The 15048-nt window shown below is 38.9% G+C and overlaps 2 protein-coding genes across 2 annotated transcripts; both read right to left on the minus strand.

Annotated features, from left to right (window-relative positions):
• Window positions 1-2170: 2170 nt before the first annotated feature.
• casp10 (caspase 10, apoptosis-related cysteine peptidase) lies at window positions 2171-7442 on the minus strand. Its single transcript, XM_080904080.1, has 8 exons — window positions 7402-7442; window positions 6330-6607; window positions 6109-6214; window positions 5768-5903; window positions 3883-3977; window positions 3542-3659; window positions 2966-3464; window positions 2171-2850 (listed from the first exon to the last, which is right to left on the minus strand). Exons 2-8 carry the CDS (start codon window positions 6602-6604, stop codon window positions 2673-2675), a joined length of 1407 nt encoding a protein of 468 aa, XP_080760206.1. The 5' UTR covers window positions 6605-6607; window positions 7402-7442; the 3' UTR covers window positions 2171-2672.
• A 1179-nt stretch (window positions 7443-8621) lies between these two features.
• On the minus strand, window positions 8622-10761 carry LOC308409936 (protein FAM237A-like; the record flags this gene model as incomplete). Its single annotated transcript, XM_080902930.1, has 3 exons — window positions 8622-9005; window positions 10050-10117; window positions 10416-10761. The coding sequence occupies 3 exons, from the start codon at window positions 10759-10761 to the stop codon at window positions 8952-8954; spliced, it is 468 nt and encodes a 155-aa protein (XP_080759056.1). The 3' UTR covers window positions 8622-8951.
• Between the last annotated feature and the right edge of the window lie 4287 nt (window positions 10762-15048).

Consider the following 15048-nt stretch of genomic DNA (forward strand, 5'->3'; position numbering starts at 1 on the left):
TGCCACATTTGGAAAATCGGAACAAAGGCTAATTCCACAATTATTCATAATTTTGGAAATTATATTCATTGGTGTATATTTCTTAGACCATATTTTTCTCATATATGTATTTAATGTAATTTTGTATGCATAGTGTATTGTGGTTTTATATAACTGAATGCTGTAAATCTTCATTGTGCATTGTGGATGTGAAACACCAACGAGGGACAAGGGTTTGGAAATTAGGGCGCATTTTGATTCACCACTGAAACACATGAAATTGCCTGTAGAAGCCAAAGTTGGTCAGGCCACACTGTTAGCTATGGTTGAATTTCATTCGATCCTGACCTCAACTCACCAGCTTGCCTCTATAGATGTACTTCTTGCTGACTTACTAAAGCAGGCAGCTTTTTTAATGTCAGGGGGTTGGTAAGTAGTTAGGAACCAGATTAAACCCATTTGCTTTTGTATTTTAAGTCCTTTTATAACTTTTACCCTGCAGTACTTTAAACTGGCTGACCATTTCAATGAGCAGGGGACACACTATTTCAGTTATAGTCTACAACTTGCTTAAATTGCTGTCATTCAAACACTCTGTCCATCCAGAAAGAGCTCCAGTGTGGGCTGAAAAGTTATGCAAATTCATAGTTACATTTAATTTTACCATAAACTCATATAATACACACCTAACATCCTAAAGGCAGTGCAGGGCAGGGAGACTGATCTGGGTGTCTGTCAGTCGGACACAAGCAAATCAGAGAAGCAGTTCAAGGGACTTGTATGGAGTCGACCTGAAGGTGGAGACAGAGGTTCAAGTGCAGGGTTTCTGCAGCTCAGACATGGTCAATAACAACAGGAAAGTCAAATCAAACCTACAAAAAACCCCACAGCCATGACTAGTACGAAAGTCATTCTTCGGGTTGTGTCATAGTTTATGTTTTGCCTTGTTTGTCTTTGTGCTCCTCCTTTCTGCTGTTCCCTGAAAATTAATTTTTGGAGGGGCAGACTTTGTTATATTTTGTTGTAATTCAGCCACCAAAGTTTTGACTTATCCTTTTACCCCCCAAAAACAATTAAAAAAAATAAAAATCATGCACTCACATAGCAACTTTCTCAGTGTGTTCCCTGGTCACGTCTCTGTAGAAGTTGCACTGGCAATCCCTGTCAGACCTAAACATCTACTATTACTTTCAGCACGTGAGCTGCTCAGCTCAACAAAGGAAATTACTGAATGCTAAGAATGTTCTCATGTTTTTGGCACTTTCAGTATATGGTTCAGTGTCTCCCGCTGCAGTCTGGTTCGATAAACAAGACTCAGAGTTAAAGTTGGTGTGCTGATCACTCCATTAGTGAGTGAAAATTGTTGCAATACACATAAATCTCTGTCATATGTTGAAGCCATTTGGAGACAAAACAAGCGAGTGAAGTCTGTCTAAACTGCGAAAGAGGAACTCTTATTTAGTAAATGTCTATGAGCTCTATGTTGCCATGGTAATGTTACCTGTAATATTTTTCATAGCAAAAAACTTCTGCAAGAAGTCGAGCATTTGGAGGGAGAAGCAACAAACAATGCAGTAAAAGGAGAAGGCGGTTGATTGACAAGTGTGACTGGTTGTTACATGGAAATATGGTTTCAACAGATTATCAGTATGTGGAAAATACTTGCGTGCTGAGGTGTTGCAGCGATAGGACGAACGTTTAGGCAGCCTGTCAGAGCAGGTACAGGAACAGAGTGAGGCCTTTCGCTCTGAGTCACACATTCTGTAGGCGTAGCTTTGTCACATTTTACTTTTAATTGTTGCAATTTTTGTTGTAGAGATTTGGACTCCCGATTATTAGACAAAGTCAAACGAGGCTAAATGTCAAAAGGTTCCTTTTAAATCTTAACACATTACTGACTACAAAATATACACAGTACACATCTAAAGCGTTAATGATTGCGGGAAAGGCAGCTGTGACTCACTGTCACGAGGTGGATGGATCACTAAGGAGGCTGACGTTACAAAGTTTCTTGTGTAAGGCAAGTCTTTAACCTTCACTGCGTTTTTGTCTTGTAAGGATGGGTGTGCGTTAGAATTACAGTGCTTGTTGACAAAACATTTTTATAAAGAAACTGAGAAGTATTTTTTAGTAGATTCTGTATTTTGATGTAATGCAGTATTCCTTGATTCACTTTTCACTTACAACAGTTAATTAGGAAAGTAACAAAACGGGGTAAAGTTTGTTTGCTTGTTTTTTAAAGAATGAACAATATTAATTACTCTGGTTACATTTCAATCAATTCTGGCACGGCTCCATATGGAGCTGTGCCAGCAGACTGGCTGCCAACAGACATGACATCCAATTGCAGACTCCACTGCAAGGCTTCATTCATTAGCATCAATGGATAAGCTCTATGGCACTTAGAGAATGTTGTTATAATCCAACACTAACAGCAGAATTAACATTTAACTCTTAAAAACATCCTGATCAAGAGCATGTTAGCATAAGTAGTATATGTTACCACGGAGACCTGGTGAGGTTATTGAGAGCCACATTTATTAAGAACATTAATCCTGATCACAGAGGACTAAAATTCAAAATATTCTACACAAAACTGCATTAAAAATATTTTGATAGAAAACTTCTGCATTTCAACAAATTGTTGCATTTAATTCTTGATCTGCATCCACAGCTCTGAAGTAACGTAAAAATCAAGAATTTGACGATGCTTTGTGAATAGATGGAGTAGGGACGTTGGGAACCGGAAACACCACCTTCTTCCTGAGTGAGAAGGCTGGCTGAGGCATCTGCTTTCTTTGACCATACCGATCACTCTTCTTGCTAACATCTGCATTCACTTTTGTCAGGATTGACATGAGATCAAACTCCCTAGGAAAAATAAGACACAGGGTGAGCTAATGTACAGCATTTTTGTAAAAAAGCATTCTTCTTCATTTTAAAAAAAAAATAAATTTTATTATATTTGATATTTTGGTTCACTAACCTGGGCACCATCTGAACAAGGTTTTGGCACAAAGACTGAATAAACCAGGTGCCATTGGTTCTCTCTCTGAAGGAAACATGAAAAGGAACTGTGGCCATTCCCAGCAGGAAATCTGCACTATTTGGGATACCCTGTTTAGCCTTTATAGCATCAGTCCAATGAAAGCTGTATGCAGAGCTATCAGATTCAATGAAGACAGCTTGCTGCTCGTTGTTTCCCTGGCAGGCCTGGATGAAAAACAGCTTGGGCTTGCCCACTAAAGACGGGCAATTTAATCCATTGAAAAGGTCCGTCAAATCACTGATCTTGACAGTGGATCCATCCACACCGTACACGCTGCCTTCCACACCATGACTCAGAACACAGCACACTACGCAGTCAAACCGACTGTGGTCTCTTTTGCCAAGCTCCTTGAACACAGAGAGCATCTGGTTCGTGTCACAGTCATGGTGGCTCTCCACTTTAAAGCCGAGCCACTGAAACACACTCTGCAGACATTCTGGAAGAAACAGACGATCTAAGGATGATGCAGGACCACAAACATGAAGCGTATATTGACTGCCAAAATTTGCTTACTTTGATCCACTTCAGTTCCTTCCCGTTTCCTTAGTTGGCTGGACTTACTGAAGTTATCGTTGTTAACAATTAAACAGATGCCCCTCTTTTCAGATGTCATGGGATATGTTCCCAAGCCCTACAGAGATAAATGACACAGATTACAGGGAAGACATGATTCAGTGCATTACTTGTAAACTTCTATTTGATCCACAAGTTAAACTCTGGAATGAAAACTAAGTATACAAAGGGAAGAATGATCCGCCTGGAGGGCTCCAGCTCAAATTAAATGTAGTGCCAGGGCCGTAACCAGTGATTACGATTTAAGCATGTCACATATATAAGAAAAAAAATACACACACCTCATCTTGTGTGTTTGTAGATGGCGATATCGGCATGGTGACGGACTCCTTTTCTTGAGTTGATATAGCATCAGTTGTCATAACAGGACAGGTGACTGCAAAGAAGGGCAATAATTGTGGGGGGAACAATTATATTTCAAGGTTTTAAACGTCTGGTATTATTTCACAAAAAGCTAAACAAGAGTTTAGCTATTGTTTGAATCACGACTGCTCGTCTCAGTGCTTAACCCATTCGATTCAGTTTAATTTATACAGTGCTATGTCAAAACAACAGTTGCCTCAAGGCCCTTTATATTCTAAGGTAAAAGGTTTTGCGACAGGGAAGGAAAAACTCCCTTTTAACAGGAAAAAACCTCCAGCAGATTTAGGCTCAGGGAGGGGCAGCCATCTGCCGCAACCAGTTGTGGGTGAGGGGATGAAGATACCAAAGACATGCTGTGGAAGAGAGACACTGTTTATGTGACTGACGCTCTTTTTTTTTTTTTTTATCTCCCCATAAGAGGAATGCAGGAAAGTCAAATTCAAAGATCATTAAAAATGATTTCAAAACAAATCTTTGACTAATTCCTGACTGAAGCTAATGATTCTAACAAACTGATTTAGAGTATTAAATGACTTTGCTTGTATTCGTATGCAATAGTGATACAAAAATAACCTAAGTAAATTTTGATAGACTTAAAAAAAACAAAAAAACAACCCATAATAGTAGTGTTTCAAACTGTAAGCTTAAGACAAATTTGAAGCCCGCTTCGAACCAGATATGGCTATCCAAGCATCTAAATGGAATGCAAAAGGAAATATGACTTTTACAGTTAGCTGGTTTTCCAAATGGGCCCCTCCCCACTAAAGATCGACAATTGCCCTGATAAGGATCAGAGCAAACAGAGTCCTAGCTTCGCTCTAGTAAAAACATAAACAAAAAACAGAACCATTAATAAGATGGAATGTGACTGTAAAGTGAAGTGAAGATAAGACACAGCACCCTCTATTTAAAGCAAATGGTCAAAGTGCATGCCTGCCCTGCTTTAAGGCTATGGTTACATAAACTTTACTTATGTCTTTTCACAGGCATAAAGTCATAAAGCACTGTACAACAGTTAATAGAATGGAAAAAACAAACAACCTGAAAAAGCAACCTGTCAGAACAGAACAAAAATAATGAAATAAGATAATAATATTAATAAAAAGAGAATGTCAACAGAAGGCCTGGCTAAACAGGAAAATTTCAACAGAAGGTTTTGACTCTTCAGAGTCGCAGAGAGAAACATAGCTGAAGTGGTAAACTGCTCCAGAGTCTTGGTGTCACAAACTGAAAGCCTCTGTCTGCAAATGAACACTGTGAGAAATAAGATGTTACAGTGAAGAATAAAATATTACAGCTGCATTTAATCATTTATTCCAGGGTTAGTGTTTTGGTCCATCTTCCTCCCCTCACCCTGTTGGCATCAGACAGCCGCCCCTCTCTGAGCTTCTGCTGGAGGTTTCTTAATTCAGACGTTAAAAATAACTTTTTCCTTCCTGCCATCACCATGTGCTGCTCATACGAGGTTGTGTGATGTGATCGTTTACGTTCATTTCCTTATTATGTAGGATGTTTACCTTACAATACAAAGCGCCGTGAGGCAACTCTTGTTGTGAGTTGTAGAATAACAATGGACCTAGAATTGAACCTTGTGGAATCCCACAGATTAGAGGACCTGTGTTTTTGTCCCAACAGAAAAGTAATCTAATTACCTCAGCATAATTAAAATAGAAAAGAATAGAACTTTGTTTCTTTTCCATCTTTACTTACAAAAAAAGTAACCAGAATGGCAAATAGACTCAAAAATAAAATCAAATGAAACTGAAATTACATTCAGCAAGAGACGTTTTGTGAATAGCTTACCTCGCCGTTTTTTAAACTGGTTGATCTTAGCATTCAGCATGGGACACACCTCCCTCACTATGGTCTCCAGGGTGTTTAGATTACTTTCGCTAAGGTGGTCCATGCGCTCCATCTCCAAGAAGACTTCCAGTGTAGTCTGAAAATGACACAAGGTCTTTGCACTGATGGAAAAATGAAGTGTATGTGCGGAAGTTCTGCAGGTTTGTTCAAAGGAAAATGTGACAACGTATGGCAGGCGATGCTACGGGTAACAAGTACACATACATAACACATTGTTATAAAGAAGGACTAGAATGAAATATTATGGGCTACATTTACCACATTTCTGAAGGCGCACTTACAATATGTTCCCCCAGTTTTCTACGTGGGATCATCGTGTTTAACAAGAACTTCACTTCTCTCAGATCACCATCAGTAATTTCTTCAGAGAGGCTGTAAAGAAGCTTCCTGGAATTACAGAAAAACATTTGATAGAAATAGCTTTACAGATTAAAATTTATTTTTCAATGTAAACCTAAATCAGAAAAACGAAACAGTACGAAGCGAAACATGAACGGCATACCTGTAGGGAGAAATAAAGCTCGTTGTTGTATGTGGAGCGAGACAGAGATCCCGGATCAGGGCATGATGTTCAGTAGTGACCAGAAGCTCGGTCAGGAGCTGTGGGTTCTCAGGTGAGAGATGGTCTTGTTTCATCAGGCAGGAGAAGAGCTCACTGGCCGTTTCCACCTTGTTTGGCTTTTGGTCCAGGAGGTCAGTGCAAAGAAAGACCAAGGCTTTCACTTCATCTTTAGACAGTGCCTTACCCACCTTTAGCAACAAATTTTGGAATTCCATTTCCTGTATTTAAAACAAAGTACAAGACTTTCAGAAACCAGAAATTTAAATATGTAGCCTAGGTCTGTTGTTTAACTATGCAAAGTGGTCACATCATGCAAATTGCTCCTTGGAGAAATGACTCAAAAATAGTCATTTCAATAATACTTTTTTGCATTCTAGATGATTTTACGTCTCTTACGAAAAGGCAAATAAATAGGGCTGTCTTGATGTTGTACGTTTTCTCCGTTATTATTATTATTATTATTATTATTATTATTATTATTATAGCATGTCTAGAATATCTTATTTGATGTCTAGAATACAAAATTGATGTATCTATAACTCAACGAAAGCTGCCCCTTACTACCAACTGCGCCTCATAATTCCAGCTGACCATGTCCATCCACCCCTTTATGACCCCAGTATATCTATCCTCTGATGGTTGCGTCCAGCGGGATATTACACCATGTCACAAACATCAAATCATCTCAAGGTGGTTTCCTGAACATGACAATGAACTCGTTGCACTGAAAAGCCCTCCACAGACATCTTAATCCAACAGAGCACCTTTGAGAGGTGGTGGAAGTGGAGATCCATATCATCGGTGTGAAGCTGAGAAACCTGCAGCAACTGTGTGATGCCATCATGTCATGTCGTTTTAACCTTATTGAATAACATGGTAACACGCAGAGTTTACTGTATTCTCATTTTTCAGTTAGTCTTATGTCCCGGAAAATACATTGCATAACTTCAGCACACTTAAAGGTAACCCATGGTAGCCATCTGTGCTCAAACACCATCTCGTGCAGAGGTACCTGTATGGACACGCGTTGACAGCTTGTCTGAAGGACGACGACGACGACGACGACGATACTGGTTGTTTATGTCCACATACTTCAAGCGTACTTCATGTTGTCGGTGGCTGCTGAAAAATGGTTTAACTCGCCATCGAGAACGTCACAGACTTCGTAGAGCAACTTTTCAGTAGTTAAAGTAAGTCCAGGCGAGTAAGCAGGAATCGAAAGTGAAAGAGAGTCTGCCGCATCGACAAGCTAGTTACTGTGCGGATCACTTAAATGTAAAGGTGAAAATATAGCAACCTGTTTTCACTCAGTGGGATGTGTACTCCAACCTGCCATTATGTCAACAACTACCTGTGTGACGCACGTGGCCTCGATCGGGAATCACCTCTGCGTAAGCCTGGAGTCATGTCTGGGCAAGTCCCCGACGAGGCAGGTTAATAATAAATCTAGATTGAGTAACTATAAAGTCTGTAGACTAATAAAAGAAAAGTGCTCACTCCTGTTTACTTTCAAAATATTATGATCACTGAAACATCAAACTCTGCCTTGTGTCTGCTAACAGGATTTCTTTTATACCCATAAAAGACAAATCTGTGTTGCTTTCATCGTTCATTTCCTAATGAATTCTCTGGAAAAATGTAGTTTTGAAGTCCATTTTTTGTTACAGAAGCTCACCCAAAGCACTTTACAGGCATACTCAATTTAGGCCTCCAGTAATCCAATTACACATAATAAGACTCAGACATACGATGATTCAGATGTGTTGTGTTTACTTGGTCCTTAAGACAACTCTAAAACAGTGGCTCTCTTCAAACCCAAACTAGTTGTCTAATGGCAGAAACATTCTCACTCCCATGTTCCAGCTGCTTATATTCTACATGTCCTCCATTTCACCTGGCAGAAAAACCTCAGATCAAATTAGTGAGCAGTTTGAGTTTGGAGGAAATTCTGCTTAAATGTAGATCAAATCGCATTTCTTGTGAAGTTAGAGTCTGACAGCCAGGTTTTATTTGCTGACTGATTTATTTTGACATTCAGGGAATTACAGCTCACAGCAGTGAAAAAGCATTTCTGCCTAAAATGAACAATCGGGCACTACTATTCTGATGAAAAGACAGCCCAAACATTATAACAAAATCACAACTCTTGATATGAACAGTACATCAGACAAGATTCAAATCTTAATTCAAAATAATAATTTTAATAATAATTAAAAATTAAAACTGCATAATCATAGCGGCATGATTTGAGATTGATAAAAACAAGCTGTAGTCATTAAAAGGGTGTGGGGTAAAATTTTATGTTGCCAAATTTTTTTCGCTTTGAAGTGTTGGATAACAAAGCTCAGTGTCCTAAAAGTAATGAGGTCTCACCTCCATTCATGTTTACATAAACCAGATCCTATAAGTAAAAGTCACTTTAAGAAAAATCGAGTTTTTCTTCTGGGAAAGAATGTTTATAAAAAGCTATCTACTTTGAATTATCCTTAATCTTTTCTAGTAGTTGTGCGTTTTATTTTGGCTCTGTCTTCAGGGTCTTGATTTGCCCTCTACGTCTCACTCTCACATGGAGCCACGCGTGGGACTTTGCTCCTGAGCGGTTGAATCTGAAGGATTCTGAAGGAAGGGGGAAAAAAAGACAGAAAAAATGCTAAGCATGTTACAAAATTCATGGGGCAGTAGATGCTTGTATCAAAAGTCAATTGCATTAAAAAAAAATAGACATTTAAGTCAAAAAGCATTGGTTTAAAGCTTTCAGTGCAAGAGATGCAGTAACTATGGCACTTTGGCTCCACATTTGACGCTTCACTAAACAGCTAAAATGAAACAACAGAGAAAAGCCTGCAGTGAGAAGAGTGATAATGGGGTCCTGTGACTGACCAGAAAGCTAAAAAGAGAGGAAAGCAGAGACCAGGCAGCCACAGGGAGCCGTTGTAGTGAACCGAGTAGGGAATGGGTGTGTAAAGCTTTGCAAAGGTTGAATCCCAGCTACAGTCAGATGCAGGAGTTGCAACAAGGTATAAAGATGCCCAGATGGTTAGGAAAGGATAAATCCAGTTGATTTTTATAAAGGAGAAATTAATCGGGATTAGCAACGATTGTTATGTCCCAAGACTAGGGTTGCTAACCGTCCCTTGAAAAACTGGATTTTTCCATATTTAGAAACAAAAGTATTGAGCTGAAAAAGGGACGCACTTTGTCAAATGGTTAAAAAAATAATTTCACACAAAAACAAGAGCTAAAAAATTCCCCCCACTGGGAAGGGTGAAGACAATCGGGTCGCCCAGCCCTGGCCATGAGGTGTCCCTTATTTATTTTTCAGGGAGTTGGCAACCCTACCCAAGACACTTCCCCCCAGGATGATTCCCAGGTTTCTTGCCATCCCAGCTGGCACCACCACCACCTCATTGTTAGTGACCTGTTCTCTGTGAGAGGACACTTACTCAGCTCTTTCCAGGGTAGAAATCTAATGTTCATTTCTCCCTTTAAGTTTCACCCTGTGCTGTCGGTGTATGACAACTTTAAGTAGAAAAAGACACCTTGTGTGAAGGAAGAGTCACAGTGAAACAGACTTCAACACAGCAGAGCTGCTATCCAACAGGTTCCAGACGCTGTGGATGTTATTACAGTCAGCATCCCCACTGTGAAGCTTCCGATTACCTGTGTGGTTTTCTCCTGCTCAACAACAAAGCTCTGGTTGTCTGTACCACAGTTGTCTCCCCCATCATCTATTAAGAGAACATGTAAGCGAGTCTCACTGATGCAGGGGAGAAGAGGTTTGACAGAATTCATACGTCGACATTTACTGAATGAAGGTGTACAGCCACACCTAATCAATTATAAATGCATGAGGAGCATTTTAAGGAATGAAAAACTACATTTGATAACTGCAGGTGAGTCGTGGACTTTAATCTTCAATTCTCCAGTATAAATACAATTTAATATTAATTTTTCTTTTATTGTAAAGAAACTAAATGATCCTACTTATTTGTCTTTGCAAGGAGAAGTGTGTGGTTGAGTACTCACTGTCAGTAATGAGGGACTGGACAGCAGTTATGTGTCGACGGCCCAGCCCATGACTCCTGGACACAATGCAATTTAGATAGATGTCCCAGAAGACTTGGGCCAGGTCCCAGAACAGTGCAGTGTGTTTGCTGTTGTTTGAAGCCCTGAGTGACTCCATGAGGTCCCAGAAGGCAGGCACTGTGTCAGCAATCCTCGGAGAGCGCATCTCCAGCAGCAGAGCCGAGGACGCCTCCCAGCATTGCGGATTGCCCCGATGGGCCTTCAGGGGGTCCACCTGACCTGGCTTCTGACCTTGCAGTGGCACGGCGCACATACAGGTCAGTATGAACACTGTGGCTATGCCCATGTTATTTAGCACCAGGACCATCTGCAAAAGAGCACAGAGCAGCTTTTGTATTAGATTGGAGGTTTTGCATATTTAAAATATTAAGAGCAGTCATAAACACTTTCGCACAGCATATTTGAATATGCTACATTTGCAAGTGTTCAAGCTTTACTTTGACCATTTGTTTTTCTGGCAAATAAAAACGTACTTTTTGGGTTTATTATTCATTTTACACTCCTCGGATCTTTAAATAAATTAAAAACAAAAGAAAAAACTGGAAACCATTACAATATTGTACTTAAAGCCTTGGTATTCAGCCCAGCTTTATCAATAAGTGTTGATGGGGGTTTAATAAATATGTTTGGTCTTAACTGACGCCAACGCTTCCCTCCTTTTTATGCAGTGTTAGACGAACGCTTGTCATGTTTATTGACATTTCTTAATATTAAACTTGGTTCATTTCCAGTCTTTGCTAAAGTTTTCACTATGGCTTGCATTCTTTGTCGCTTTCAAATCTTTGGCATCAGAAGAAAAACTGCAGCTGGCTCTTTTAAAATAAAAGGAATGAATAATTAAGCGAATTGTGATGACAGTCTGCTTTTAGCTCAGCTGCAGGGGAAGAGGAAGTTTAGAGAGCAGTGCAGTTGACACACTAGTGAAGTCTCACCTTTATTCAGTAGCATGCTGGAACCTGTGAGGACGAACACCTGCAGCTGTTGCATGTCATACTGAAATTTTGTTTAGAGAAAGCACGGCCTGAAAACCTGCTGTGCACAGTTTGTGATGTCCAGTGTGTTTCCTAGAAAATAAAGTCAGTAGTGCTGAAGCTTTAGATTTAGGTAGACTCATGGGCAGAGGAGTCGTTTGCTGCCAAACTATTGGAGAATGAATTTTAATTTTTGTAAAACAGCACTGACAGGACCTAACTAAGAAGTGCTTTTAATACTCAAGAAGCAGAAATCTGGTTGAGATTTTCTTTCAAAATGTATCATTGGTGCAACTAACTTTGTGTACCCCAGTACTTTTCCTCAATCGACTCATACTTTGATATGACACAAAATACTGAAAATGTTAATAACTCCTCGTTTGAGTGATCCCATACATTTTTACATAATATTCTAACTACAGTAAGCAATAAAATATAAATGTGTAGAAACAAGACTTTAAAAAAAAAATTTACATACATTTTTTAGAAGGAATTAAATAAAGCTTTATGTTTATTAATCAATTAGCTTTAGAATAATTGTCTGTTGAGTGATATGCATGTATACGGAGTGGAAAAAAGGTTACTAAAGAAAATCCAATCTAGTTTGTGGCTTCAGTAAAGAAAAAAAAAGTTTTTTAAAAGTATTACACAAAGACAGATTAGCCGTTTTAGATATTTTTAACAATAATCATTTATCCAGAAAAACAAGTACAGAATAGCTTTAGTGAAGTATAACTTAAGGTGATACATATGATTAAAAAAAAAATCCACACTTTAAATGCCACGTTCATGCCGCTTGTGATGGAGGCATTACGAGAACCTTTTTCTGTAATATTTAAGATGCGATAACTGAAACTAAAGCCTTATTAGCTCCCATTATATTTTTCCCTATTCAGTTTTAAAGATCAGCTCTCCAAATCCAAACACTAGGCCTAGAAAGGTCTTGCTCTGCCTAAAAATCCAAACCTAAAAAAATTATTGTTAAATAAAATATTGTACTTACCACTTAAAGCCTTGGTAGTCAGCCCAGCTTAAGCGTTGATGTGGGTTTGGTAAATATCAGGTTGGTCTTAAGTGACGTTAGTGCCTCCCTCCTTTGCGTGCAGCGTTAGTCTAACGCTTGTCACAATTATCAATCACCTTTTTTCTAAGCATCATTTCTGCAGATGAACAGTGGCAGTTTAATATTAAACAATTCTGAAATTATCAATTCTCTTGATCACATTCAGGGAAGCATGGGAGCTTAATTTAGAAATATTTGCTATCGTTTATTGCATAGTTACATAGTAATGTGGTTATTTGGCTGATGACTGTTGCTGTATATACAAAATGTGTAAGAACTACAAAAGGAAACTGCTGAAATGCAATTTAAAAAGGCAAGATATTATAATTCAGTGGGAGGTTATTGATGTTTAATGCGCATGTACTGTAACGGAAAGGACATTTATAATGATTCTGCACCCTGATGCTGGTTATGTGGAGACAGAAGCTACTAACTCATCATAATACTTGAGTTAACTGTCTAATGTTAGTTTTTTAAAAACCAAGCAATTTTAGTACAAGAATGTTCAGGGGAAGTTGCAGTTTACTTCCTGTCCACCTGCTGCAGACTGACCACACTTCAAAGATTTAATATATTTTGCTTACTGCACAAGTTTAGTTCAAACTAAGAAGAAAACATGAGCAACCAGATCTCAGAAACTTTGCAGCTTCTGCCAACTGTGAAAAACTTGAAGACCAGTCATCAAGAGTGGTGAACGAGTTACGTTTCTATGCTTTTACTGAAATGTCACAAGCATACCTGATCTCAAATGCAATTACTTTCACAGTGAGAAGCCAACACGAAATGTCCTGGGTGGGTTTCTTACTCATTCATCCTTTTCATGATGTAAAGAAGTAGACTTTACAACAGTTTTACTGCAAAGGCTAAATTATAACTTTTAAACAAATACCATTTTCATATTCATACAAGAAATGTATTGTTAGGATACTTCTACACAGGAAGAGATGCAGCGGAATGAAAATCATCATCATTATGAGAAATTACGTGAATCATGAATACTTCTACAAACCGGCAGGGAACATTTGAGTGACTACATGTTCGACATTATGGTATACACACCGGGGTCCCTCAAGGGGACGGTGTGGTCTCCCAGCAATATGGATCCAGGCACAAAAATCCCAAGATTCAGACTCTAGTTCACTCACTTTCAAATATTTCATTTCTCTAATGGAACCACAAGGGACTGCACTCAGTAAAGGATTTATTCATCAACAAGGTTTTTCCCACATTCCGGCAACTGCAAGAAAAATTTGACTTGCACAGTAATGACTTTTTCAAATACTTACAGATCGGAAGCTTTGTAGGGAGGCTTTTTCCATCTTTTCCAGATCGGCCCCCAGACTCTGCCTTAGATAACTTACTTCAGTTTGATCCACTCAAGAAAGGACTAATAACAAAAATTCACAACGCATTGTCACAACTGGATGGAATTATCACACTTGACTATCTGAGAGAGGCCTGGCAGTGTGACCTTGGTACGAGAATTCCAGACAATCAATGGACAAAAGCCCAGGAAAATGTACACTCTTCCTCTGTTTGCATTCGTCATGGACTCTTAAAAGTGCTACATAGACTCCATGTATCAAAGTTGAAACTGTCAAAAATGTTCCCCAATGTAAACTCGTCCTGCGAAAGATGTAAACAGCAACCTGCTTCACTGGCGCATATGTTTTGGAATTGTTCCTGTATAGCAACATATTGGAATAATGTCTTTCATATCTTGTCTAAAATTCTTTTTAAAAAAACTTAAGCCAGACCCAATCTGTGCTTTATTTGGAGTGAAGCCGGTTGTTGTAGACCTATCAGCCACCCAAAATAATGTGATACGTTTTGTGATGCTGCTGGCACGCCGTTTGATTCTACTAAATTGGAAACAAAAGGTGCCTCCTACCACATCAGCGTTAACACAAGATGTATTGAGACACTTGCAGCTGGAAAGAATTAAACTCCTACTAAAGGGGAGGTTGGAGGAATTCCATTCAACCTGGCAACCTTTTATAGATCTCTTCAATACTGTACAGATATAAATGATCACTGAGCCTCATTGGTAGTTCGATAAATAGCATCCTCTGTCCAACGTTCTTTTGTTGTTGTTTTTTTTGTTTTGTTTTTACTTTAATTCTTATTGTATATATGTAATCATTTATATTTGAATCTTAGTTGCCTTTATGATAAAGAACACTGGAAAACCAAATAAAGAGATTTGAGAGAAAGAAAAAAAATACACTTTATGGTTGATGACAGGCTCATGTTACAGTAGGTCTGCATTGTTTTGTATTAATCACTTTTGTCACTTGAGTTTCCTGTCAAAGTCCTTCCCAGATTAATAAAAAACAGATTCACGTCTACCTGAGCTTGACGCATGACAAACAGACGACCTGACGACGATGATGAACAAAGGGACCCTAACACAAACATACGCAGGCTGTAATGAGGGAATGTGCAACAGGAGGGAAACACAGCTGGACCTAATTTGACATAACGAGATAGGGAGGAAACAAACTGAATGCACTAATGCAGGACTATCAAAATAAAACAG

This window comes from Rhamphochromis sp. 'chilingali' (genome assembly GCF_963969265.1).
Source record: "Rhamphochromis sp. 'chilingali' genome assembly, chromosome: 14".
In the NCBI taxonomy this organism is placed as follows: Eukaryota; Metazoa; Chordata; class Actinopteri; order Cichliformes; family Cichlidae; genus Rhamphochromis; species Rhamphochromis sp. 'chilingali'.